Source organism: Oryctolagus cuniculus, chromosome 19 (assembly GCF_051225735.1).
Source record: "Oryctolagus cuniculus isolate XC-2025 breed Fujian yellow rabbit chromosome 19, ASM5122573v1, whole genome shotgun sequence".
In the NCBI taxonomy this organism is placed as follows: Eukaryota; Metazoa; Chordata; class Mammalia; order Lagomorpha; family Leporidae; genus Oryctolagus; species Oryctolagus cuniculus.
The window spans coordinates 61,868,142-61,895,237 of record NC_142885.1 but is presented as its reverse complement, the minus strand read 5'-3'; the positions used below and the strand labels follow the sequence as shown (position 1 = coordinate 61,895,237).

Here is a 27,096-nt window from a genome sequence, read left to right as displayed (position 1 = left end):
GCTGCCCACCCTTACCCTCGGCACCCACCCTGTGCCCTTGCTGTTAGCAGTTCTGTGATGTTCTCGCCTTGGGGGTGGGGGTCTTCTGGCAGAGCTGTCTGAGAGCCTCGGTGCGGCACCCCATGGCCCTTTGTACTCTCCGAGACCCACCTCGGGTCCATCTTCCCCGCATCTCTTGGCACAATCAGTTCTCACGTAAAACTGGCTTCCTCACTGGGCATGTCACTCTATGCCATGCCTGGTGAGTGGCATAGTCTGCACGCTGGACTGGTGAGGTGGGCTTTACAGTCCCATTTTGTAGATGAGTGGCCTGAGGCTGTTGGAAGACGTGGTTGGAGGACGCGTGAGCTCACATGGCACATGTAAGATGCAGGCCTGACAGTGGCTGGTTGCAGGGACATGTAATAGGAAAACTCGGAGCTGCAGGCCTCAGCTCAGAAGCACTGAATGGCACAGTGTGACTGGTTGCTGGAAAGTTTTTGTCTCCTCATTCCAGTGGGTTTCTGTCTGTCTGTTTTTGATTCCCTGGGAAATGCAAGCTCGGTCTGACGTGGTCAAATCACTCTTGTGGCTGCAGCGGAGAACCAGGGTTTTGACATCCCATAATAAACACTCCCTGAAGCTGGGATGTTGCAGTGTTTTATGCATTTATAGAAAATTGTAGCACTCTGGTTCCCACTGCAAAACAAAGCCAAACCCAAACCAAATCGCAACCCCCACCCCCACCCCCACCCCCTTGCTTTGGATTGACTGTGGCTTCATGTGGCCCATCAGCAGGGAGCTGGCAGTGGCTCCAGCTGTGCGCTCCCTGCCTCCTGCGTGGTGAGCGCGTCCCAGCCCCGAGCCAGCTCAAGGATGGTTTCTGTGGTCTCCATGTGGAAGAACCACGCAAGCATTTATTAACGATGCTATACTGGCTTGTTACTGGCCAAAAGAAGATCAGCTTAAACTCCTCTTACACAAAAGGAGTAAGGCAACAGGGGAATATTAATTGTGGGTCTACACAAAGGAAAAAGCTGATAAAAAGGCTCAGTGGCATATTCTCCCTTTGTTAATTGCATGGTTCTTGCAATATCTTTTGTGCCGTTTTCGCTTAGTACTTCATACCTGTTTGAAAGACGCGGGCACCTCGGGGCCAGAGGGAGTACCTTTGAGTGGGAATCATAGAGCAAGTTAATGGGAGCCTGGAGATGAGAGTGAGGAGCCCGAGACATTTCTTGTTGAGTGCACAATGGCTCTTTTCTGTTTCAGATGAATTGCAGTTCTTTTAGAGAGTCTAAATGACTTTTCTCACTGATAAAGAATATGCATTTCTAGGAAGCTTACATAAGGAAATGTAGAAAGAATGGGGAGAAAACACAGCCCTGACTAATGGCAAGATCTTGGTGTGTTTCCTACTGTGGCCTTTGCCTTTATAAAGTCACCACAGTGCAAAAGGAGGGCTCTCCTTCTCTCCCCCAGAGGAGGGTCCTCCCCCGTGTATCCCCTCCGTACCCCTGCAGTGGCTTGTATATCGCACGTGGAGTTGTTCTTGCAGGCCAACAGGGTTGGGCAGTGCTTAGGTCAAGTCCTTTGGGAGGGGCAGAGGGGCAGGGCCTGCTGAGGGTCTGCTTGCCTTACACTTCGGGGACTTCTCTTGAAGGTGCTTGTGGATTCTTCATTCAGGGTCTTGGGGAGAGCATTTTTCTAAAATGTTCAAGTACAAGGGTGCTTGAAAAGGGTCGTGAGAAATGAAATTAAAAGATAAGGTGGGGCCGGTGCTGTGGTGCAGCGGGTTAATGCTCTGGCTGGAAGCGCCGGCATCCCATATGGGTGCCAGTTTAAGACCTGGCTGCTCCACTTCCAATCCAGCTCTCTGCTGTGGCCTGGGAAAGCAGTAGAAGATGACCCAAGTCCTTGGGCCCCTGCACCCACTTGAGAGACCCAAAAGAAGCTCTTGGCTCCTGGCTTTGGATTGGTGCAGCTCCAGCCATTGCAGCCAGTTGGGCAGTGAACCATCAGATGGAAAACCTCTCTTCTCTCTCTCTCTCTCTCTCTCTCCCTCTCCTCTCTCTGTGTAACTCTGACTTTCAAATAAATTAAAAAAAAAAAAAAGATAAGGTTAAGGGCTGGCGTTGTAATGCAATGGGCAAGCCACCTTTTGCAGTGCTGACATCTCATATCTGAGTGCTGGGTTGAGTCCCTGCTGCTCCTTGCTAATGTGCCTGGAAAGGCAATGGATGGTGGTCCAAGTGCTTGGGCCCCTGCACCACATGGAAGACCTCGGTGGAGTTCCTGGCTCCTGGCTTCAGCCTGGCCTACTTCCAGCTGTTGTGGCCATTTGGAGGATGAACCAATGGATGGAAAAGAGATCTCACTCTCTTTCTCTTTCTCTTTCTCTTTCTCTTTCTCTTTCTCTTTCTCTTTCTCTTTCTCTTTCTCTCTCTCTCTCTCTCTCTCTCTCTCTCCTTCTCTCTCCTTCTCTCTTACTCTGCCTTTCAAAATAAATATTTAGTGCCAAAGGTGTTAAGATCTGTGCATAATTTTTCCATAATACGCTTTTTCCACTTATTTTTTAATGTGTCCTTGCAAATTGTAGCTGAGTCATGTGTGTAGTGATCACAAACCACTTTATAGCCACTTCTGTTTTTAATTGTGTGAAGTCAGCCAAGCGTGTTGAATAATTCAATTTGGAAAACCTGAGCAGCATACAGCAGGCCCAGATGGATTATCCTTGGGCACAGTGGAGTGATGGGGTCACAGCTGAAACCCAAGGCTGGGATGTGTCCTTTGTTTCATGTCTGACCCCGAGAATGCTTTCTGTAAGATGAGGATAATAACACCTGCCTAGAACTAACCAGGGTGATAAAGTTAGGAGGACTTAGCCTGCCAGAGCGTCAACAGTGACTCAGAAGTAGTTCTACCTCTGCAGTGTGGTCTAGCACCATCACCGTCAGCACCATGACTAAGGCTCGGGTTGTGCTTCTTGGTGTTCAGAAACAAGGCTGTCATGGACACAAATGGTTAGAGTTATTCTCAGCGTGCCATTTGCCGGGACATTCTTGACAGCTATAGTGCAGACTAGACAGAAAGCCTTTGCTAGACAATTGTTCTTTAATTTAGAATGAAAGTCTGGAGTCCCAAGATGATATGATTCTGTCACAGTGTGACCATGAACCAGGGAGTCATTGACTCTCGAGTATTAAAATCCAGCAAGTCAAAGCTTGCTCAGCCTCTAGGTGGATCTGCATGGCTCACAGGTAAGCAGTGTCAGAGGCTGCAGCCTTCGCCACCTAAGCTAAGCCTCCTTCCAGCTGTCACGAGGCATGGAAACAGGTGCAGAGAGAAGATGGCGGGTCCTGGGCCTGGGTCTGCCTGTGAACCTCACGGCCTGGTGCTTGTTGTGTTGCAGGTGGCGGAGATGCACGGCGAGCTGATCGAGTTCAACGAGCGCCTGCACAGGGCCCTGGTGGCCAAGGAAGCCCTGGTGTCCCAGATGAGGCAGGAACTCATCGATCTCCGGGGGCCGGTGAGTACTCTTGCCTGGCTGCTCTTGGCCTTGGATGCTGCCCATGACCTCGCTGTTCAGTCTGTCCATTGTTGGTAGTGTCGGGCATATACCAAAGCTCAGACATGGAAAGAACGAGCATCCGTGTACCCAATACCCATATCCGTGTACCCAGTATCTACAGTGACCATGACCATTTTTACTTACTTGGTGGTCTTACTTGTGTGTGTCTTTTTTCTGCTCGTTTTTGTGTGTTTGTCTCTAAGGAGACAATGTGCTTGGGGAGGTGCCCCACACAGTCCTCTTTGGCACTGTTGCATTTTGGGTCATGTGATTCTCTGTGGCGAGGGCTGTCGTAGGCGTTGCGGGGTGCTCATCAGCAGCCTTGGTTTCTACTTGAGAAGCCACTGGCTTTCCTCCACTTGTGACAGCTGAAGAAGTCTCTAGACATAGCCGTGTGTCCCCCGGGGAGCAAAGGTCACTCCTGGCTGAGAACTAGGCGTCTGGTTCACTCACTTTGTTGGCTCTTTTACTCTCTGTGGAATGAAGTTCCGTGATACCTCTAATGCCTTCTGTAAGTGTATGTTCTTAGAAGCTGAGGTTGTCTCTGTCACTTGGCTGTTGCCAGCTATGATGCTGTGAGCATTTCACACATGTCTTTTTGCACACACATATAGGAACTTCTTCATTTGAAAACTTTTATTATGTAAAATACTTAGTACCTAAAGGTAGACAGATGAATATATATGCACTCTTGTGGCCATTGTCAAGTTCAACTGTTATCAATAATGTCTGATCTTGTTTCAAGTTACCTATACTTGCTCCCTTCCTCTGTATTATATGAATCAAACATTGAGCTTTTTTTTCACCCATTGACATTATATATCTCTAAAAATAAGAACACATAAAGATGATACCATTATCATCCCTGACATTACTCTCTGTAACATCAACTCTCAGTCATTGTTCAAATTTCCAGTTGTCTCTTTTGTGTGTGTGTTAAGGATCCACCTGAATTGCACACATTTAATTGGTTGATATGTCTCTTATGTTTCTTTTTCTTTATGTTTTTAAAATTACGGTGAAAGGCACATGACACAAAACTTAACCATTTTGACCATTTAAAGCACATAGTGTAGAGGCATTAAGTACATTCACTGTGCAGCCATCACCACCATCCATCTCCAGGACTTGTTCATCTTTCTCACCTGAATCTCTGTCCCCATTGAGCATTAGCTCCCCATCCTCCTATCCAAGCACTAACCAGGCCTGGTCCCACTTAGCTTCTGATTGGCGCAGTAAGTACGGTATGGCGTGGGCATGAGCTCCCGCTCCCACTCCCCCTGTGGCTGTGGACATGAGCTCCCCATGCATTTTGCTCACCACGAGAGAAGCAGACCCTTTGTTCTTCTGTTAGGTCGTGTTTATTTTTCTTTCTGCTTTGTAGCAGTTCTTTGTACATCTGTTTCGGTTGCTTGTGCATATTACCCCTGGTCTGTAGTTTAATCACTCACTTTTAGTAAAAGTGGAAAATTTCAAACAAAGCAGAGAGAATCGTATCACGAAACTCCATGGACACAGCACTCGGCCTCCATCATTTTCACACCAGGGTCATTCTTGCTTCATTCATGCTATGCTTAGTCCCCTCCTGGCTCACATTATTAGGATCGTATTCTTTTCTTTTCTTTTTTTTTTTTTTTTTTTTTTGACAGGCAGAGTGGACAGTGAGAGAGAGAGACAGAGAGAAAGGTCTTCCTTTGCCGTTGGTTCACCCTCCAATGGCCGCCGCGGCCGGCGCGCTGCGGCCGGCGCACCGCGCTGATCCGATGGCAGGAGCCAGGAGCCAGGTACTTTTCCTGGTCTCCCATGGGGTGCAGGGCCCAAGCACCTGGGCCATCCTCCACTGCACTCCCTGGCCACAGCAGAGGGCTGGCCTGGAAGAGGGGCAACCGGGACAGAATCCGGCGCCCCGACCGGGACTAGAACCCGGTGTGCCGGCGCCGCAAGGCGGAGGATTAGCCTAGTGAGCCGCGGCGCCGGCCAGGATCGTATTCTTTTCATTCACAAATGAATGTTGCAGTATTTATTGCTAAAGGTCACAATACCGCTCTGAAAAATTCAGTGATCTCTTAACATCATCACGTGTACAGTCCGTGTTCGGAATTCCACGGTGAGCTCATCGTGTGTTCAGTGTGTTCGCCCTACTCAGGATCGTAATGGAGTCCACGCAGCGTGTCCAGGTGGGTGCTCGTCTCTGAAGCCCCGGCCAGCCGTGGATTCTGTTCCTGCTTGCTCATGCTCTCCCCTGGCCTTTTTTATTGCTGTTTTTGGAGAGACACGGCTTTGTGAACCGTAGGCTTTCCCACTGAGGACTGTGCTGAGTGCAGCTGTGCAGTGATATTTGTCCCGTTCCTCTGTCTCAAACCAGTCGTTGTCCAGAGCCTTGATGCGTTTCCGGCTTGGTTTTGGCTCTGACTGTCCCGGGGTAGCCACGTGCACTTCTGTTTGGAGGCTCCACAGCATCTGTCGGGGAAGGTGCTGCTGGGGGAGCCAGTGTCCACCGGGCCCTGGGCACGCTGGCCCCTGTTGGTAATCTCCTGTGTAGGAACCCTTGTGGTGCAGTCCCCGATTCTGTTTCTCTTGTTCCTGCCGGGCCCAGGACTCTGCACCTGTCTCGTGGATTTCGTTAATTAGGAAGCTGGGCGCTTCCCTCCGTTGGGAGCACACTTGGGAAGTGCACTAAGAGCCCTTTGGGGGAAAGGTGTCTCCATTTTGTAGGCTCACTGAGGCTCGCAGAGGCCCCACGCTCGGCGAGTGTGTAGTAGTGGAGCCAGGTTTCAACTCAGATGTAATTATGGGGTCCATTTCCTTTCTCCATGCTGTACCCCTCTGGAGAATTGCAGGGAGAAGGTGTAGGAGAGGTCTCGTTGTTACTCACTGTCCTCATAGCAAGGTCGCAGGGTCCCTTGGCCGTGGCCTTCCCACGCGAGTCCTGCATTCCAAACTTGGGCCGTGTTTACCCTGGCTGCTCCCTTTGACACATCTATAGCCCTGGAGCTGACAAGACACAGTGGGGTTGTGGGGATGGAGAGGTCCCGGTGCTGACCTCTGTCTGCCTGTGTGAGTGGGCCGGGTCTAGGGGGCAGGCAAGTCTCTCCCCGCCCTCCCCCAACCCCCAGCTCCAAGGGCCAAGCCTCCGCTATGGCTGACCTTGCTGGAGAGGAACATAGCAGGCATGAAAGAGCGCACAGTGGCCCCATTCCCTAGCACAGGCTCAGTTTGGACCCTGGGTGTCCTGAAAGGGTGTCTCTGGGGGGGCCTTTTCAGAGAGCCCTGAAGCACGTCGTTCTCACTGTGAGTAGTAAGACAGGCGTCTAGCAGTACAGAGTGACAGCTGCCGAGAGTCCCAGCTAATATGTACTGAGTAACTGTTACCTGCCAGAAAGCTGACTCCATAACTTGAAATGCTTTAAAATTCGTTTTCATTTTTTTTTGAAAGGCAGATTGAGAGAGAGAAAGAGATTGATCGATCGATCGCCCATATGCCAGCTCACTCCCCAAATACCTGCAACAGCTCAGGCTGGGTCAGGCCAAGGCCAGGAACCTATAGCTCCATCCAGGTCTCCTACATGGGTAGCAGGGGCCCCAGTACTTCAGCCATAATCTGCCACCTCCCAGGGTGAACATCAACAGGACGCTGGATCAAGAGGCAGAGTAGCTGGGACTCGAGGCACACACTGCAGCTGGGAATGCAGGCATCCCAGGTGGCTGTGCCACATGCCTGCCCCTGATGAAGTTTTGAGCATGAATACTTCATTTAGCCCTCATTCATGCTAACAGTAATCACTGTTATGTCCCCATTCTGCAGAGGAGGAAACTGAGGCACAGAAATGAAGCAGCCTGCCCAAGGTCCCCCAGCAAGAAGGGGCGGATGTGGGGCTGACTTAAAAGATTGGATTTAAAACAAAGCTTTGCGGGGCCAGTGCTATGGCTCACTTGGTTAATCCTCTGCCTGCAGCGCCGGCATCCCATGTGGGCACCGCATTCTAGTCCTGGTTGCTCCTCTTCCAGTCCAGCTCTCTGTTGTGGCCCGGGAGGGCAGTGGAGGATGGCCCAAGTGTTTGGGCCCCTGCACCTGCATGGGAGACCAGGAAGAAGCACCTGGCTCCTGGCTTTGGATCAGCACAGTTCTGGCCATAGCAGCCACTTGGGGGGTGAACCAAAGCAAAAAGGAAGACCTTTCTCTCTGTCTCTCTCTGTCTATAACTCTACCTGTCAAATAAAAAAATATAAAAGCCTTGTTTGAGAGACAGAGAAAGTCAGGTAGACAGAGAGAGAAAGCTCTCTTCTGCTGCTTTACTCCCCAGATGTCCATGACAACTGGGACTGGGCTGAGGCGGAAGCTGGGCGTTGGGGACTCAGCCCACGGGGGTGACAGTTACTTGGGTCATCACCATGCCCTCTCAGGGTCCGCATCACCAGGAAGCTCAAGTCGGGAGCCAGGGCCAGGCACCGAGCCTAGGCACACGCACGCGGGATGTGGGCGTCTTAAGCTGGCATCACCGCCAGGCCAAACGCCTACCCTTGGATTCTCTTTATTCATTTTTTTAACAGTTGAAAATTTGTCAGATTTTTGGAACTCTTCACAAACGTTATCCCATGCAGTTAAAAGGGGTATTCAGTGAAAAGCACACCTCCGCCCTCCAGCCCCTGATGTCATTCCCAAGGCAGTGACTTTTACCAGTCTTGCGTCTTTTCCCTAGAAGGGAGCAATGTCTGAGTAAGCTGCTTGCACGTGGCCACGTGTTTTAAAAACTGGTAGCCTGCCGAGTTCACTGTGCAGTATGTTACTCCCCCATGTAATGATATACTTTAGGGATCTTTTTATCTGACGTCACACGTAGGTGTGAGAACTGCTTTGTGTCCCTTGAACTGGCAGTCCCATGACCCATTCACCCAGGCCCCTGTGTTGTTCTCCTCTCCTGTTTTTAAGACAGTGCTGGAATAACATCCCTGTGAATCCTGCATTTAGATCAGGTGCATGTGTGGAAGTCCCAGGGCCCAGCTGGGGTGTGTGAAGACCCCTGGATCTTGCTTTGCAGGATTTTGGGTCTCGTGGGCAGGGGGTACTGCCTCCTCCCACCTCCTCACCTGCTGTAGACAAACCCTCTGTGAGGACCAGCATCGCAGGCCCTAGCAATTCAGCGAGTCCCAGCAATATGTGATGCTGCCCAAGAGGGATTTCGCTGTCCTGTGCGAGTGTCGGCAGGGATGCAGAGGGCCAGGCCCTGCTGTCCTCCTGCCCTTGCCCTCCTCTCACTCAGGGCCTTCGCTCCTATTGTTCCCTCGGCCTGGAAGCTGCTCTGGGCCCAGGAACTCCCCCTGCATCCTGTCAAGGTCAAGTTTTGAGTGTGACGCTTGTGTGTGTCCCTCCCACGCTGTCTTGATGCAACTTTACATCTGTTTGTCACTCACCTGCATGCGTCTCCCCTCACTGCATGAGGGCACATTCCTGTCCTCCCTGTGCCCGTGACTCTCAGTGCCCACGGGGTAGGGCTCATGGCGTGCATGGGTGATGTCGCTGGTGGCGTCCAGCTTTCTCTTGGCTCCGTGTCACTTGCACAGCCCTCTTCTCTCCTCCCCGCCGAGCTCTTGTGTCAGGGCAGCCACAGCTGTGCACACAGAGGCAGCTGTCATGTCGCTCTTTCCCAGAGGCAGGCTCTGAGGCCCCGGAGGAGACACCCTTGACCTTGTTATGGCCTCAGGCCCGCTGTAGTCGTCCACCCTGAGCGAGACTGCCGGGGCGGAGGGAGAAAGGCAGGTTACGGATCGGCTTCTCCCCTAAACTCTCTGCTCTTCACTGTCACAGTGGCCCCTCCTCCCTCTGGTTGGCCGGGGCTCTCTGGGGACGCTGCCTTAGGTGTCCTCCCAGCCGCAGGGGACGCAGTGACTTGAGGATCGGGATTGTCTGGTCTCTGGAAACGCGTGTTTCCTCTTCTGTCAGGTAGGAGGATGCCTGGAGCCGGCTGCATTGGGAGGTTCCATGGGGTCCTGCCAGGCAAACAGGGCTCCCCTTCCAGGCAGTGGGGGGCATCCTGTTTTCATCTCTGCCTGCTGTGCCCCACGCCGTGCCTGGCATGTCCTCGGCACTAAGTGAGCACCCGCCGGGCAGTGAATCCGTCTTCGCACAGCGGCAAGGACTGCGTAGACCACATGACAAGAAGGAAGCCAGGAGCAGGGACAGGCTCCTCTCCGTGGTGTCTTTTTATAATGTTTTGTACTTTTGAGCTAAGTCACTTATTTTAAGGAGAGGGACTTGGGAATTAAGGATTGAATTCATTTTTTTTTCTTCTTGAATTTAAGTATTTTTAGGACTCTTGTCTTATTACTTTCCTCCTCTGGTATAAGATGTGAATGAATGCCACGGTTTGTACCTTTTAGCAGAATCTGATTGCACTCGGGGGAAACAGACTCTATTTGGAATAATCACCGGGGACAGGAAATAGAACTTGCCAGCCTGCACGATGCCGAGGCCAATTAAAGTCACAGCGCAGGGAGAGGGGCAGGCGGATCCCGTGGGGGAGCAAGCCCTGGCTCAGTGTGCATAAAGGACCATGGGCTCCTCTTTCTCAGGGCCCTCGGTTGGTGTCTGTCCCCATCCCATTTCTGATGCCCTCCGCTTAAACACAGAGGCTGGCTTGACTCGGGGTGGCCTGAGGGCTGTGGGATCCCAGCCCTGGAGCAAAGCCTCTGTCCCTCCCCACAATGCTCTCCCCCTGCCTGTTTGGCGAGCGGGCCACCCCTTGGCAGCCCTTTGCTGTGTGCTTGGTGTCTGGTGTGCGTTCTTATCCTCTCACCTTCTGAACAACCTTGGCTATTGAGCTTACTGGGGACGGCTTGCAGTGATCAAACGGAGGTGCAGACACGTGCGACTCTCCTGAGGCCACGCAGCTTCATGGTGACCCCTGCATGCACACCCAGGATGCTCACTCCCTGCCCCAACGCTGCTTGCTGTGTTTGTCCTTTCCAGCAACACCGGGCGTGGTGGTACAGCACTGAGCCTCTAGCCGTGCCCACCGCTCCCTGCACCGGTGCTGTGTTCCGGCCTCGCCTCTCCTCCCTTCCCACAGAGCTTTGGGCATGCTCATCACTTCTGCCTGAGGCCCGGCGGACTCTCTGGCATCTTGGACCTGGGCAAGACTGTGTTCCAGAGGCAGGACAGGGACTCAGAGGGGTCTGTGTAGTGGGTGCATATAAGGCAGGTGGTGATGGTGGGGAACTGTGTGGAATACGCTTGAAAGTCATTGCCTTACAGATGGCGCCATGGTCTTCCTTCCCACACAGGGGCGTCCCCTGCTTCTCCACGAGGCAGCGGTGGACACAGGAGCAGGCCCAGAATTAGTTCCCCAGGGAACGTCTTTACTAAGAAGGTGCTCGCGAAACTGGTTTCCCAGGAATCCATTTGGAGGGCTAGGGCAAGGTCACAAGTCTTGTTTGTTCCCACTGCACTCACTTGCCGTTTGCTCTCAGTACCTGATGTGTCTCGTGAGCCTGCCCTGGCGTCACAAGTGCTGGAGCCCAGGGAGAGGAAGGGATGTGACGTGGCTGTGGGCTGCCATCCCAGTCCCGCTGGCCTCTCACCTGCTGCCGAGTCTGGTGGGGTCTGGGCCTGACCAGCGCTGGGTGTCCTGGGAAGCCTGAGCCACCCTGACCTTGGCTCTTACAGAGAAGCCTTGTTTCGGGTCTTCCCTGGCATTCCCATTCCCTCTCTGGTTTCTTTGTCTGCAGGTGCATCTCTGTCTCTTTACTGACTGTCTGCCCTGTCTCCTTGTTGCTCTGCTCTGTACTTCTTTGTCCTTCTTGTATGTGGGGTCTCTTTGTTTCCTCTCTGGTCCCCTGTCTGTGTCTCCTCCAGGTCTGAATCCCTTTGTTTGCAGCTGTCCCCCTGTCTGCTCTCCGATCCCCTACCTGCTGTCCGCAGTTCACTAAACATGACATGGCTGCATGCACGGGTGCCAGTTGCCGCCTGTCCCAGCTGCCCTGAGAAACTGCACATCCTTCCGTGTCTCCTTCATCAGCCACAACTTTGGTGCTGGGCGTGGGGTCCCCGTGAGTGGGTCACGCTGGACTCCACCTCTGTGAGCACCTTTGCAGGCTCCACCCTGTGCCTGCTCTGCCCCGTGCAGCGGGCTGGCTCCTCGTGTTGGTTTATGTGACCCTTTGTGTGGCAGCCTTTGTCTCTCTGCATTGCCTTTTTTAAGTTTTTTGACTTTGCTCCCCTAAGGACCAAGAGAGAGCTTCGCTGGGGCACAGACTTGCTATCCCTGTTCTCGGAGCCTGGCATGCAAAGTCGCTCACATGGAGCCTGCCATGTGGAAATTCACCTGTGTACCTGTGGTGTCTATGCTAACACTCGGGTTTCCAGAAAGGTGACAGAGGGAGACCGCCTGGTGTCTCCCCAGGACATGTTCCCTCCGCTGTTGAAATGACTGAGCTGGTTGGGGAGAAAAAGACGAGTCATTGAAAATGTATCATGGAGGCCGGCGCCGCGGCTCACTAGGCTAATCCTCCACGTTGTGGCGCTGGCACACTGGGTTCTAGTCCTGGTTGGAGCGCCGGATTCTGTCCCGGTTGCCCCTCTTCCAGGCCAGCTCTCTGCTGTGGCCTGGGAGTGCAGTGGAGGATGGCCCAAGTGCTTGGGCCCTGTACCTGCATGGGAGACCAGGAGGAAGCACCTGGCTCCTGGCTTTGGATCAGCGCGGTATGCCGGCTGCAGCACGCAGGCCGCAGTGGCCATTGGAGGGTGAACCAATGGAAAAGGAAGACCTTTCTCTCTGTTTCTCTCTCTCTCACTGTCCACTCTGCCTGTCGAAAATAAAAAAATAATAAGAAGAAATGTATGCATGGAGCAAATGCACCTTTTTTTTTTAAGGTTTATTTATTTATTTGAAAGGCAGAGTTAGAGAGAGAACAAGCAAGTGAGAGAGAGGTCTTCCGTCTGCTGGTTCACTCCCCAGATGGCTGCAATGGCTGGAGCTGCACCAGTCTGAAGCCAGGAGCCAGGAGCTTCTTCCAGGTCTCCCTTGCAGGTGCAGGCGCCCAAGGAATTGAACCATTTTCTACTGCTTTCCCAGGCCATAGCATAGAGCTGGATCAGAAGTGGAGCATCTGGGACTCAAACCTGCGCCCATGTGGGATGCCAGCACTGCAGGCGGTGGCTTTAACCCGCTGCGCCACAGCGCCGGCCCTGCACCTCGTTTCATCTAAAGGTCCACTTTAAAATAAAATGCTTCCCAGGACCTTTGCGGTGTCTTGAGAAACCCTTCCTGCGGGAGTGATCTTGTTGCGGGCTGATGCTATTTAAGTACAGGAGCTTAGTTAGAACTGTTTTTCACCTGGGTGGTACCTGCTGAGCGTCTCATGATCAGGCACCAAATTGCCCGTGGTCCCACCGCAGCTCTGAACGGCATCCTCTGAATTATAAGAGGCTTTGTGATTCCGTGCTTCTGCATCCGTGTTTTAATCATCCCCCGTCTTGAAGGAGATTATTTTGAAAAGTGCTGTTTAATAAAGGCTGCTAAAAATACATCTCACATAGAGGCTTAACTCAGAAATACTGGTTTGTGACATAAAACCATCGGGAAAGATGCTCGCAGAGCCCACTTGGAGGCCCTCAGGGCCCGAGGATGAAAGGCCCTGTCTCGGCCTGGCTGCGCTTTCCTGCTGAGGGCCAAACACCCACGCGATCGCCTGCTCCTTGGCTTGGGTCGCTGCTGGTGCCTCCTGGTCCTGGGGGCGTCACTGTGAGCCCAGCTCTGCCTTTTCTCACGGGCACCGTGTTGCACGCCCGTTCCTGGCTTGTGCCTGGCTTGCTCGTCACTGTGGATAGTTGGTTTCCACCGGGGAGCTCCAAGGGGCCAGAGGGTAGGATTGGAGTGGGCGGAGCCTGGCTGCCCAGGCTTGCCTGTCAGGGGTTTTGTGTCTATTGGAAGTTTAGCACGTGCAAGCTTCACTTCAAAGCCAGGGCCGCGTTGGTGCCAGCAGGAAGCAGTGGGTCCAGAACAATGAAGATGTACACACCTGTGCTACCTCCTGACTTCAGCTGTGCCTTGAGGGCAGAGTTTGTCTGCACGGGTTAGTGCCGCCTGCCGGTAGTTGTGTCAGGTGTGGGGCGTGCTGCAGAGACTCGGCAGACATGGAAGGCACTGCCTCTCCCCTCGAGGAGGGCAATGACTACTAGACATTTCGGATGACTCACATCTCTCTAGTTGGACTTCAGTGTGGTTTGGTGTGGACACAGAAGGCCAGGCCAGATAACACATAACTCTTTCCCCCCACTGGCTGGGAGAGAGAGGGACACGCTGTGATGTTGAGGGAGTTTGTGACCCAACCCTGCTACCTGTTCTCTTTTCCAGTGCAGGCTTGTGAGTGCCTGGCTTGGGTGTGCTGTCCTCAGTCCTAGCAGTGGGAGAGACAACAGGTGGCAGCAGCCCGGATGCTATGGGGGGCCCACAGGCCCTGGGTGCGCCTTGTATCCCCACCTGATGTCTCCTGAAATGAGCTTTCTCTGTGTTCTTTGGGGTATGTCTGACCCAGGTGACAGAGTGGGACTAAATCGAAACCCGAGTTCATGGCACACGCTCATTACTGGGGCCAGCAAAGCTTGCCGCCCCTTCTTGACCAGTGCACTCTGCTCCCACTCTTTGTTCTCTGTGGAATCTGCTTCCCGTCTTCCCTACCCTCTCACCCCGGTAGCAATCTCAAGATGCTGGCTTGCTCTGCCTCAGCAGCGTGCATGTGTTGGCCTTTAGGTCTCTCCCCTGCAAGGACTCACCAGGCCCAACCCTGCTTAGCTTTCGAAATCAGATGACATGGGGCGCTTTCAGGGTGGTGTGGCCATAGACCATGTAGGTCTCTTAGCATGATGCCAGGAACATGGAAGAGGATTCCTGTGACCTAGGATTCCTGCAGAGGCTGGTCTGGGCCAGGTCCTCTCTTCCACACATTTGGACTATGGCCCTGTCCATATGTCCTTGTCCATTTCATTTTTGTCATCATCGAAATATGGATTCTCCCAGCCTCCTAATTCCATGTTCACTATGCCCTGTGGATCTGACCAACCAAGACTATTCATACTAAATCCTAATTTATTCTGTTTCTGCGAGATTAACACAGCACCGTATTTCCAAGGATACCTAATAACTGCATGATTACACTTGCAGAACCCTGTAACGAAGTGTATTAGGCATACTTAGCCCTGCATTCCATACACTGCTGTCTCCATGCTAATAGAGCTGTCTTCTGACTAATCATACCTTCTCTACCAGTAGCATGCAACTTTCTACATCATTTCTTTTTAAAGATTTTTCGTATTAAAAAAAGTTACTCTTTCTTGAAAAACCAAGGCCAGTGTATTCTTCCTTCTGTCCTGGACCATTGTCCACTCAGGTTTGCTCGTCCGGGAAGGGAGCAGTGTCCACTGAGAGCAGTGTCCACTGAGAGGGCATCTTGAGAAGCTTGTCCTCGGGGTGTCTGCGTTCCTTTGGAGTGAAGCTGTATGATATTCTAGTGAACAACAGTGCTAAAATAAGATTTATTTACTACTTATTTATTTGAAGGCAGAATAGAGAAAGACACACACACACACACACACACACACACAGGTCTTCCATCCCCTGGTGTGCTCCCTAAATGGCTGCAACAGCTTGGGCTGGGCCATGCCGAAGCCAGGGTCCTGGAACTGCATCCCAGTCTCCAGTGTGGGTGGCAGGGCCCCAAGCACTTGAGCCATCCTCTGCTGTTTCCCAGGTGCATGAGCAGGGAGCTGGATCAAAAGGGAAATAGCTGGGACTCAACCCGGTACTCATATGGGATGCCGGCATTGCTTGAAGTGGCTTAGCTCCTGTGCCACAGTGCCAGGCCCACAAAGGCTGCTTTTGCTGTATGTTTTTCTTGGGGCTTGGTCCCTTGGCCAACTGCTCTGTGGGATCCAGAGCAGACTGCACCCAGGTATGTTACTGTCTCTTTTCTGGGAGACCAGCAGGTTATGTGACTGCATGGGGATAAGGAGCAAAAGGCTAAACCAGTGGCTCCCTTTGACCTGTTCTTTAGGAAATGACCTCCCTTTGAGGGGTGGGTGGTGTCGTGGTGTGACCCACCCTCAGTGTTCCTGACCCATGGCCATCTTGCCCGTGACCCCTGCAGACCTGCCGCTCTTGTTGACAATTTCTGATGTTCTCCCAGATCCTCCACACCCGAGGGCTTCTCCACACCAAAGCGAGTGTTGCCAGCCGGGAGTTTGCAATTTGACTTAGCCAAGGCTTTTGGTCAAGTCAGAGAACCCTCATACGTGCTTAGGTTTTGTGTTTTTTCCTGGGAAAGTGGACCTCCTTTGTTTCTGTCGCAGCCTTGGTTAGCAGGTATATGCACGCCCCTCGGGGGAATGGTCACCCTGTTCCAGTAGAGCAAAGCTCACAGCCAAGTGTTGTCCCTGCTTTGACACTCAAATGTTTTTTTAAGTGTTCTTTTAAAAATATTCTGGTGGGGGGTGCACGTTGTGGTGCGGTGGGTTAAGCCCCCAACTTGGGATTTCCGTATCCTGTATTGGAGTTGTATGGTTTGGGTCCCAGCTCCTTTGCTTCCTATCCAGTTTCCTGCCAATGCATGTGGGAAGCAGCACGTGATAGTGCAAGTGTTTAGACCTTGCCACCCACATGAGAGACCTGGATGGAGTTCCTGGCTCTTGGCACCCTTGGCCCACCCCTAGCTGTTGGAGGCATTTAGGGTATGACCCAGCAGATGGAAAATCTCTCTCTCTCTCTCTCACTCTCTCACTCTCGCTCTTGCTCTCTCTCTCTCTTTCTGTCTTTGACTTTGAAGTAGATGAAAACAAATAAGTAGCCATTAAAAAAAGAAAAAAAGACATGTGCCGGACCTGCCTCTGTCTTCTTGCTATCTGTTCTCTCTCTCCCAAGTCCTGCCCTATAGCATGTATAATTTGCTTTCCTGCCTGTTGTCTTCTAAAAGACATACTTTAAAACATTTTTCTAAATTTCATAAGAAATATAAAAATAGATCCTGGGAGAATTTAAATAATGCACAATTTGTATATGAGGGTGCTTCCAAAAGTTTGTGGACAATAGAATTGAAATAGAAGTTTATTTTGATGCATAAACGTTGAAATCCATGCTTATTTTTCATAATATGCATTCTCCATGAATTTTCTGCAGGCTCTTTCTATACATGGATTTTGAATTTTTTCTTGTACTAAAATAAAATTTTGTATTTTAATTTCATTTTCCCTAAACTTTTTCAAGTACCCTTGTAGGATAGAAAACACAAATGTGGGGCTGGCGCTGTGGCATAGCAGGTAAAGCCACTACCTGCAGCACCGGCATCCCATAAGGGCACTGGTTCAAGTCCCAGCTGCTCCACTTCCCATCTAGCTCTCTGCTCTGGCCTGGGAAAACTGTAGAAGATGGACCAAGTCCTTGGGCCCCTGAACCCATGTGGGAGACTGTGAAGAAGCTCCTGGTCCTGCCTTCACATGGGCCCAGCTCTGGTCATTGTGGCCATTTGGGCAGTGAACTAGCGTATGGAAGTCTCTCTCTCTCTCTGCCTGCTTCTGCCTCTGCCTCTCTGTAGCTCTGTCGTTCACATAAATAAATCTTTAAAAAAAAAAAAAGAATGAGGGTCCAGCACTCTGGCTTAGTGGGTAAAGCTGCTGCCTGTAGTTCCAGCATTCCATATAGACTCTGGTTCAAGCCCTGGCTGCTCCACTTCTAATCCAGCTCTCTGCTATGGCCCAGGAAAGCAGTAGAAGATGGCCCAAGTCCTTGGGCCCCCGCACTCACTTAGGAGACCCAGAAGAAGCTCCTGGCTCCTGCCTTCATATGGGCCTAGCTCTGGCCATTGTGGCCATTTGGGAAGTGAACCATTAGATGAAAGACCCCTTCCTCCCTCCCTCCTTCTCTCTGCCTCTGCCTCTCTATAACTCTCCCTTTCACATAAATAATCTTTAAAACAAAACAGGGGCCAGCGCTGTGGTGCAGTAGGTTAATCCTCCACCTGTGGTGCCAGCATCCCATATGGGCACCGATTCTAGTCCCAGCTGCTCCACTTCCAATCCATCTCTCTGCTATGGCCTGGGAAAGCAGTAGAAGATGGCCCAAGTCCTTGGGCCCCTGCACCCATGTAGGAGACCCGGAAGAGGCTGCTGGCTCCTGACTTTGGGTTGGTGCAGCTCCGGTCATTTGGGGAGTGAACCAGCGAACAGTAAAACTTTCTTTCCCCTCTCACTATCTGTAACTCTATCTCTCAAATAAATAAATAAAAATCTTTAAAAACAAAACAAAACAAAAACCAAAAGTGTCTCTCCTCCAGAGATCCTACTGTGAACAGTCTGGCGTGCCTCCTTCCAAATGTTTCTTATGCCCTTAAGTGCAAGTATCCGTGCACATATGTCATGTACTTAGCAATTTTGCACATAGATGGGGTCATTTGTATTTTCTGGAGTACTTTGCTTTCTGCATTTGAGTTGCCTTCTCTTTCTTGTGCATGCCTCCAGATATCTCCCACCATCAAGGTCTAGCTCCGTCTTCGAGAAAGCCTTTAGTGGTCCTGTCTATACTGAGGTTCTCTTCCTCCTCTACTTTTCTCTCAGTTCCTGTCAGCCTGCGTCCCTCTGGCCCACAGTTTTGTCTGTTCTTCCTACATTGTCCTCTGTTTATTCATTGATGAAGTTGTTCCCTTGAGCTACGACTGTGTAGTTTTCTCAGCCCTGTACAATTTGCCGTCCGGTGGAGGACACATGGGTGTTAACACGTGATTGCAGTGCGGTGTGATGAGGCAGACAGGAGGCTCTCGATCGATCCCTGTTTGGTGCATGAATAGGCAAATTAACAGAGTTCGGGCAGCGTCAGGTATCACAGAGCCATAGAGCTCAGGTTACTAACTGCTGCAGTAATTCCTGGAAGGCCTCAGAGACGCAGTGTTTGAGTTGAGATTTGAAGGACGAGTGGGTGTTGGGCATCATGGACCTGTTAAGTGGGGGAGTGATGAGTTAGCTCAACACGGATTGTTCCTGGTGTTATCTGCTGCTGGGTTCAGGGGTCTTTTATGTTCTCCATGAGACAGTGAAGGCCATGTGGGTGAGAGTGGCATTGACACTCTGGCCTACAACAACAGGTAACATTTTGGGGCTCATGTTATATTAAATTCTGTTCCCAAGCCTTGTGTAGGCAGTAACAAGCCCATGAAGTATAGGTTTCCATTTTAGAGCTGTGGAAGTTAAAGTACAGATAGAACTGCTAAGTCTCTTATTTTTTCAGAGTCTCCATGTCTTTTGTTGTTTGGGAGGCACAGAGAGAGAGAGAAAGAAAGAGAAGGAGAGCGCTCCATCCACTGGGCCACTCCCCAAATGCCCACAATGGCTGGGTCTGGGCTGGTCCAAACTGGAAGCTGGGAGTGAGATCCAGGTCTCCCTGTGGGAGACAGGGACCCAGTCATTAGAACCATCACTGCTGCCTCCCGGTGTCCACCGTAAGAAGCAGCTGGCTTCAGGAGCCAGAACCAGGAATTGAACTCAGGTACTGCAGTATGGAAAGCGGGCATCCTAACAGATTTATTTACTGCTAGGCTCAGTGCCCACTCCCATGTCCTCATCTTTGAATGCAATGAGTAGGAGCAGGTGCAAAGTGGGTTAAGCCACTGCCTGGGATGCCAGCATCCCATATGAATGCCAGTTTTAAGTCCCAGCTTTTCCACTTCCATTCCAAATTCCTACTAATGCACCTGCTAAGGGAGAGGAAGGTGGCTCAAGTCCTTGGGCTCCTGCCACCCACATGAGAGACCTGGGTGGAGTTCCAGCCTCCTGGCCTTGGCCTAGCCCAGTCCCAGCCATTGTATCAATTTGGAGAGTGAATCAGTAGATGAAAGATACCTCCCTCTCTTCCTCCCTCCTTCTCCCTCCCTCTCCATCTCTGTTTCTCCCTTTCTCTGCAAGCCTGCCTTTCAAATACATAAATAAATAAATCTTTCAAAAAACTGGAGCTGAATAATGACCACCAGAGAGAAATGGGTGATGTTTAAATTAAATCAGAAAATGCCTCTGGCTCCTCCCACGCGGGATGAGCCATCACGTTGTCCGGCCGTGGTGTGAGGCGGCACTCTCTTCCTTGCTTTGTTCCTCTCTGTAGCACTTGTCAGCGCTTAGCAGAGTCGCTTGTTTTCTGTTCGCCCCCTTTCTTTATTTCGCACTTGGCGGCCCCCAGTGCCAGGTGTGGAGTGAGAAGCATTTGCCCAGCGAATGACTGTACTGCTTTCCAACATAGCACCCCGGCTGCAGACGCCCAGAGGATAGGATGGTGGTGAATTCAGATGAAGCGAAGCACCTGGTGCTGGCTCCACAAACCAACAAGAAGCCGAAAATCTCTTTCAAGATGGTCAGCCTTGCTATTTTCATTTGTTATTTGCTGTCAAGCATAAGGAGCTATCATATGTCACCATCCCCAATTTTCCCAATGTCTCAGTTTAAGTGTTTTCCAGTTTGGGTGTGAAATTTTCCATCACTAAGTGAGAACTTACGCCTTCAGTGGTGGCTGTCAGAACAGGTCAGCGCTTAGCTGGAGAAGCCGTGGCAGAGAAAGGGCTGCCTGACGGAGACTTGGCTGTGTGCACCAGGCTCCTCTGTGTAGCGCTCCAGCGCCTGGAAGTGACCCAAGTCCTGCTCTTTCCCCCCAGCCATGATTGGATGGTACCTCGTTTCTTTATTCACTGGGTGCTGATAGCATCCTCTGGGTGCCAGTACTGATCAGAGCACCATCAGTGCAGAGAAGGGGCCTTGGTCACCACCCCCCGGACCTGCATGGTCTATGGTACCGGGGACATCATGTCATCTGTCATCTGAGCTGTGATGCCAGGTGCAGACTTCTCCAGAGACTGTAACCTGTAGCTGCCTGTGGCTGAGAATCTTTTCTCCAGAGGTCACCCAGGGAGGCTTGTACAGAGATCCACGGATCCAGCTTCACATCTGTGTTTCCTAGACCGTGAGCCCTGCTTGTAATGGAGGGTGATTATCAGTGGCTCAGGAGTCAGATGTTAGGGGCCGGTGGGGGGCAGCAGGTTCAGACAGCACTCTCACGGCCAGCACCCCATATTGGAGTGCCCGGTTTGAGTCTTGGTTATTCTGTTTCGGATCCAGCTTCCTACTAACGCACCTGGGAAAGCAGAGGTGGACGGCTCAAGTACTTGGTCCCCTGCTACCCACATGGGAGACCCGGATGAAGTTCTTGGCTCCTGGCTGCAGTCTTGTCCGGCCTTGGCTGTTGCAGGCACTTTGGGGAGTGAACCAGTGGATGGAATATCTGTCTCTGTCTGTCTTTCTCTGTCTCAATAAAAGGAGTTGGGTGTTAAGAGGCAAGGGCTGTGCTAGGGAGGGAGGGAGTTCCCCTGTCCAGTCTTCCGTGGCAAGGCTGGTAAGGTCTCTGGTTGGCACTGGTGTGCCTTGAACACATGCAGACCCCCTGCCCGCAGTCTAGGTCAGAGCTTCTGAGCCCTGGCTGTAGCAGACTGCACTGCGCACCTGTAGGCGTGTTGATGCCAGGGCTCACCCCTGTGTCAGCTGACAGAGACTGGAACGGAGCCCAGGCATCACCGGCGTTGTCGCCGGAGACCCTGATCTACCTGCTGAGAATTCAGAATTGAATAAAACTGTGCTTTTATTGGATTCAGTTGCCTTCTGGTGATGTTGGCTTTCTCTCTGTTGGGGTGATGCATGCTTTTCGCCTACATTTTATAAGTAGAAATGGATGGGTTGACTTGCAAATTACTTTAGTAAACAGTAAGCACAAGTTACGTATCTGATTGTGGCAGATGTTGATGGCACCTTGTGACAGGCCTGAGTTTGGGCAGTGGTTCTCTGGATTTGTCCCGGGATCCCAGCATTAGGCTCCCGTTGTTTGGTCCCCCATAGACTCAGCGGGACTGATTGGGCATTGTGCCTGCCAGTGGAGCATTAACTGACATTACCAGAAAAAGTTAGACAGAACCTGCTGTGTATGGAGCAGTTGCAGTAAAGAAACTGCCCTAAAGCGTAGAGGCGGAGTCAGTGTTTGGAGATGATAATGTTGACCCTCACACAGTTGCTATGGATCTAGAGGCCCCTTGCATGTGAGCTGCTTCTCTCTCCAGCGTCTCTGTCCGGCTGTCATGGGTGACTTGGCTGGAATGGGGAATTCCAACTGTATTGAAATAATGGAGCTAGGTGTTTCCTGGCAGGAGCTTCTGCACCCGACTCCCTCTGGTCTGGCCTTCGGGGATACTTCAGTTCCCTCCTCTCTCCCCACGTTCTTACCCTTGGTCTCCCATGTGACCTCACATGTCTGTGCCTTCACCTGTCCTTCCGGAGTTGGCAGGACTTGTCTCCCTGCTGTCATCATCCTTACTCCTAGATCGACCCAGGCTATCTAGAGTGACAAGAGATGTGGCCAGCAAGCTTGTGAAGCTTCCACCCAGAAGTGACACGAATTCCCTCTCTCTGGCTTCCCTGGCCCAGCACGCCCCAGGCAGATGGGGGATTGTCGTCTTCCCAGGCACCTGGAAGGAGAGGAGGCTTACCTGTGAGGGGCCCTGCTGGTGTTCACGGGGGCCCCGGCCTTCCGGGCTGGTTTTGAGGATTCCGTCTGAAGATGTGTACAAAGTTGTTAGTTCCAGGCACCCTGTCGCTCAACAATCAGTGGTGTAGTGGAAATGATGCTGCTGAGAGAGTTGAGGCTTTATCTGGGGCCCACAGTTGCTAAAACTTTTGTCTTACTGAGCTGCCCCCGCAGTCCTGTCTGTGGAATTCACGAGCTGCAGGTGCTGTGCTTTGAACTGGAGATGAAAGCCAAGGCTGACAAGGTCTAAATTCTTAAGTAGCTCACAGTCTCCCCTGGGCAGTAGGGGTGGAGCTACTTCCTCTGAGCTTTTTGTTTTCAGGCCTTGGCCTTCTCAGGAAGACGTAATGGAAGAAAAGAACATACTGGAATGGAAGGGACTTGGGGACCGTGGTTTCTTTTTTTATTTTTATTTTTTTATTTTTTTTGACAGAGTGGACAGTGAGAGAGAGAGACAGAGAGAAAGGTCTTCCTTTGCCGTTGGTTCACCCTCCAATGGCCGCTGCAGCCGGCGCGCTGCGGCTGGCGCACCGCGCTGATCCGATGGCAGGAGCCAGGTGCTTCTCCTGGTCTCCCATGGGGTGCAGGGCCCAAGCACCTGGGCCATCCTCCACTGCACTCCCTGGCCACAGCAGAGAGCTGGCCTGGAAGAGGGGCAACCGGGACAGAATCCGGCACCCCGACCGGGACTAGAACCCGGTGTGCCGGCGCCGCTAGGCGGAGGATTAGCCTAGTGAGCCGCGGTGCTGGCCTGGGGACCGTGGTTTCTATAGCAGTTAGGATGCTCTCTGTGAAGGCAGCAGAGAGCTCAGCCAGACTGGCCACAGCAAAGCAGGGCATTTGTTACATCAGCTACCTGGGACTCCTGGAGTCAGTGAGCTACTGCTCCCTGGTGACCCAGAGTTGTGTGCTACCGTGGAACCCTGGTCCATTTCTACGTGGTTCTGTCCTCACTCTCCTCTGCTCCCCCAAAGGAAATAGCAGTAGAACAAGTCTCTCAGTGCCCAGCGTCGCCTGTGGAAATCCGAGGTTCACTCTGGTTGAGCCGGCTTGGTTCTGTGAGTGGCCTTGAAGCAGTCATTTTAGCCAGAGGGAGCACGGGTGCTGATGGGCCTGCATCACTGAGGGCTCGCCTTGGACCAGCTTTATTGGTGGGGTGGATGCCAGGCGGCAGCCAGCCACCAGCTGGCCCCAGGGCACTCGCTTCCCCTGCCTCTCGTGGGTGAGTAGGTAGAGCTCAGAGTCTGGAACTGAGCTGTGCTGCCCCTGACTGTGTGAGGGACAGAGCGGAGCCTGGTTCTGGCTCCAGGATTGGGACTCCTGGCTGCTTTGACTCAGTTTCCAAAACTTCCTCTTGAAGAGTCGTCAGTTTCAAATAGGATTTGGGAAGCCTGGTGCTTGGGGAGATGTGCTTACAAAAGAGCTGTTAAATTGGACTAAGCCCGGCCTCTTTAATTAGCAGAACTTTGTCACTTATTGCTTATTAACAAAAGGAATTGAGAATTAGGCTGATTTTCCCCTTGCGGGGCTGCACCTCGTGTCTGATCTCTGTGAGCAGTGGTTCAGGGCTCTAATTGAGGCTTTGGTGATTGGCCCCCAAAGTCAACAGCACCAGGGAGTAGGGGCTGCCCAGCGGTGATGAGACCATTGTTTGGCTCGGGTGGGAGGCTGCTGGTGTGGGTGGGTGGGGGCTGTTAACGCTTCTGTGTATTTCTGGAAGGGACCCGTTTGGAATTTGTGTTCATTTTCAGAGCTGAACACTGCAGGGCGCATTGGCCAGGACTGGGTTCCAGAAGGTGGCCTCCTGGTGTCTGAGAGCAGAGAACTCGGCTCTGAGAATCCTCTTCCTCTCTCTGCCTTCCATATCCTTACCTCTTAGCCGGCAGAATGGAGCTCCCGAAGCCACTCGGCTGTCTGAACCATTCTCATCCGCTCACCCTCCCATCTGGTGTTTCTGAGACTCGTAGCATAACGGATGGAGTTGGGTGACTGCATTGAGACGACGTTTGTACTTACAGTTGTCACACGCATGAGGAGGAATACATCTTCCATCACCCAACCCCTGGCCTTTGGAAATGACTGTCGCTACGGTGAACAGCAGGCAGGCTCCCCGTGGGGCAGGGATGACAGAGAGCCTCGTCCATTCATCCGTTCATTGATTTGGGAGCTGTACTCTGAGGACTGCTTTGTGCCAGGCCCTGGGTTAGAATCCACCAGTGTCTGTATCCTTGTTGCTCACTTCATCCCTAGTAGGCCTGGCAAGGGAGCATTACCACCCTGATTTGTACCTGACAAGAGTACAAATAACTCATAGCTGTCATGAGTTTGGTTCTTGTCCTTCCAGACCTTTCTGTTAGGATAAAAGGAGGTGTGTCGTCATGGGTCATTACCCTGTGGCCTGCTGCCGTGACAGGTCTTGGGGTCTACCTGGGCACTGAAGAATCCTCACGCCTCACTCTCAGGCTCCCCAGGCTAGCACCCGTGGCTCTACCTGCATTCATGAACTCATGGGACCAAGCTCAGGTTATTCTTACCAGCCCTTGGCCCAGCCAGGGATTCCTCCTGGGGCCTCGCGTGCAGTGCAGCTTCTGGGTGGTGACCATGATGGTTGTTCTTGCTTAGAGCTCTGAAGTTTCAGGCACTCTGCGGAGCACTGTACCAGGATCCTGTCATGCCCAGGAAGCAGGTAGAAGCATGGTATTCATTCTACAGAGGAGGAAGTACTGGCACACAGAGGTCAGGATGCTTGGCACATTCACCCATCTGGGAAGAGAGTACTTACAGTTGGAACAGAGTGGCTGGTTCTCCAGGCCCAGCCGTTCTAGCCTGCCGTCCCGCCCTGGGTAGCCGCTGTGGTGCTGGCACGACCGCTGTTGGTGAGATGCAGTTCAGAAGTGTCTCAGATGGTGTTTGTTTATTTTTTTAAAAAAAGGACTGAAAACCTTGAAACTGCAGGTAATGGGAAACCTGTGGTTACATCCTCAGCTGGAGAGGAATCACTGCAAAAGCATGGCAAACCAGAGCCAGCTCAGGGTTCATGGGAGCTGAAGGGCGCAAAATTAAATAAAAAGCCTCCTTTGCCACATCGGAGGAGAGATCAGATGAGACGGAGCAGCACCTGGGCTCCCATTACCGATAAAAAGGAACAGAGCTGGCTCTTTCCTTCCTGGTGTGTCAGCACCAATTGAGAGGGAACCTGGGCTGTGTCAGGCTCTCTTTGTTCTGCGCTGTACAGCCGAGTGGCTCTAGCAAAGACAGAGAAGAGACTGACGGCTTCCGCTGGGTTCCATTCTTCCCCGTGACCCAGGCTGCTCCGCTGGAAGCAGCCACAAGCGTGCCCTGTAACGGCCTCCGGGGAGAAAGCAGGAGGAGAGGTGAATTCCAAAAATGGAAAATGGATTCAGAGCAGAGCTGAGCTATGAGGGAAAAGATGGCTCAGGGTGCAGGGCTGGCCTTGGCCCCTTCCTGGTCTGTCGTCTTTCTGTGCAGGGGTGTGAGGGGATGGTGTCAGAGTGGTGGGTGAGGGCGCATTGCAGGGGCTGTGGTGGGTGGGGGCTCTCATTTTACAGATGAGAAAACCAAGGCTCAAGATTTCCCTGTTCCTAAGTATCCAGGCCCAGGTCTGCTGACCTTGAGACCTGTGTCTTTCCCCAAGGACTTTAGTAGCCAACACTATTCCATACAGAGCTCCATTAGAAACATCTCCTACCTCCATGCCTGAAATGACCTCCAGGGTATGGATCTCTCCTTTGTAAGTGGTGGAAATTAAATCCTCAGGGAGAATCCTGGGAGGAGACACTCAAAGTCCTATAGATCCGTATTATTTAGGCAGAGTGACAGAGAGAGTAGGAGAGACAGATTTTCTGTCTGCTGATTCACTCCACACATGGCTGCAGTGGTCAGAGCTGGGACAGACTGAAGCTAGGAGCCTGCAACTCCATCTGTGCGTTCCCTGTGGGTGGCAGGGATCCAAGTACTTGGGCCACTTTCTGCTGCTTTCCTAAATGTTTTAGCAGGGAGCTGGACCAGGAGTGGAGCACCTGGGACTTGAACTAGCACTCTGCTATGGGGTGCTTAGAGGTGGTTCTTAGAGGCAGCTTAATGCACTGCGCCACAACGTTGGCCCTTCCCTTTTCTTTTGTCTGCAAATCAGCAATGAACACGGAGCCCCTTGTGTGCAGATCTAATTGTCATACTTAGAATGTGAAAAATACTGTGCATGCCTATAGGTAGCTGCACATGGCCGAGTCACACAAGCACACATGCTCTGATTGTCTGAATGCCTTAATTTCCCATGAAGAGGAACCGTGTTACGGAGCAGCCAGTGTTGCGGATTTCTTCCTTTCCAGGAGACAGGCGTGGCTTTGAGTGCAGCCATGTTTCTCCTGGGAGGGGCAGTGGGTGTCACAGTAACAGCACAGCTGGGGATTCAGCCAGACCTGGCTTTGAAGTCTTGCCATGGCCATGGCTCATGACGTAGCCTCCTGAAATTCTTGGAGACTCTGGGAAGCATAGCGCTCAGTAGGCGGCTCCAGGGGGTCCGTGAATGAATGCAATTGCCCCTCGCAACGCCTGGCTTCCTGATAGCATGTCCTAGCATCCTCTCTCCCATTGAGATCTGGGAACTCATGGTATTCTCAATTCCTGTCGTAGCCTCAAGCCCCTGACAATCTGTGACGGTTTCTTCCTCCCCATCAAGGAGAGGGGGAGCTTTCCTGCAAGTTAGAACCAGTTGTTCTGTGTCTGCTCAGGCGCCAGTGAGATAGGAGTTGGCAAACACTGTCCGTGAACATCCGGGGAGTGAGTGTCTGCGGGTTGTGCTGCTCCTGTCACAGTTACTGCTGTTTGCTGATGTCACCCAAGTGCAGTTCCAGGTCACAGGCAGCCATCTGGGGAGTGTGGCTTTTCCAATACACGTTTCTTCACAAAAATAAGCTGGGCTTGCTGATGGCTGTA

General features: G+C 52.0%; 1 protein-coding gene across 8 annotated transcripts in view; it reads left to right on the top strand.

Annotated features, from left to right (window-relative positions):
• Window positions 1-27,096, top strand: part of SNX29 (sorting nexin 29) — a 473,360-nt gene that overhangs the window by 328,053 nt on the left and 118,211 nt on the right. For all 8 annotated transcript variants that reach the window (XM_008257737.5, XM_051847819.3, XM_089321668.1 and 5 more), the window contains one exon: window positions 3,392-3,508. In XM_008257737.5, the coding sequence (XP_008255959.2) occupies window positions 3,392-3,508 (117 nt within the window). The remainder of the gene's footprint in view (window positions 1-3,391; window positions 3,509-27,096) is intronic.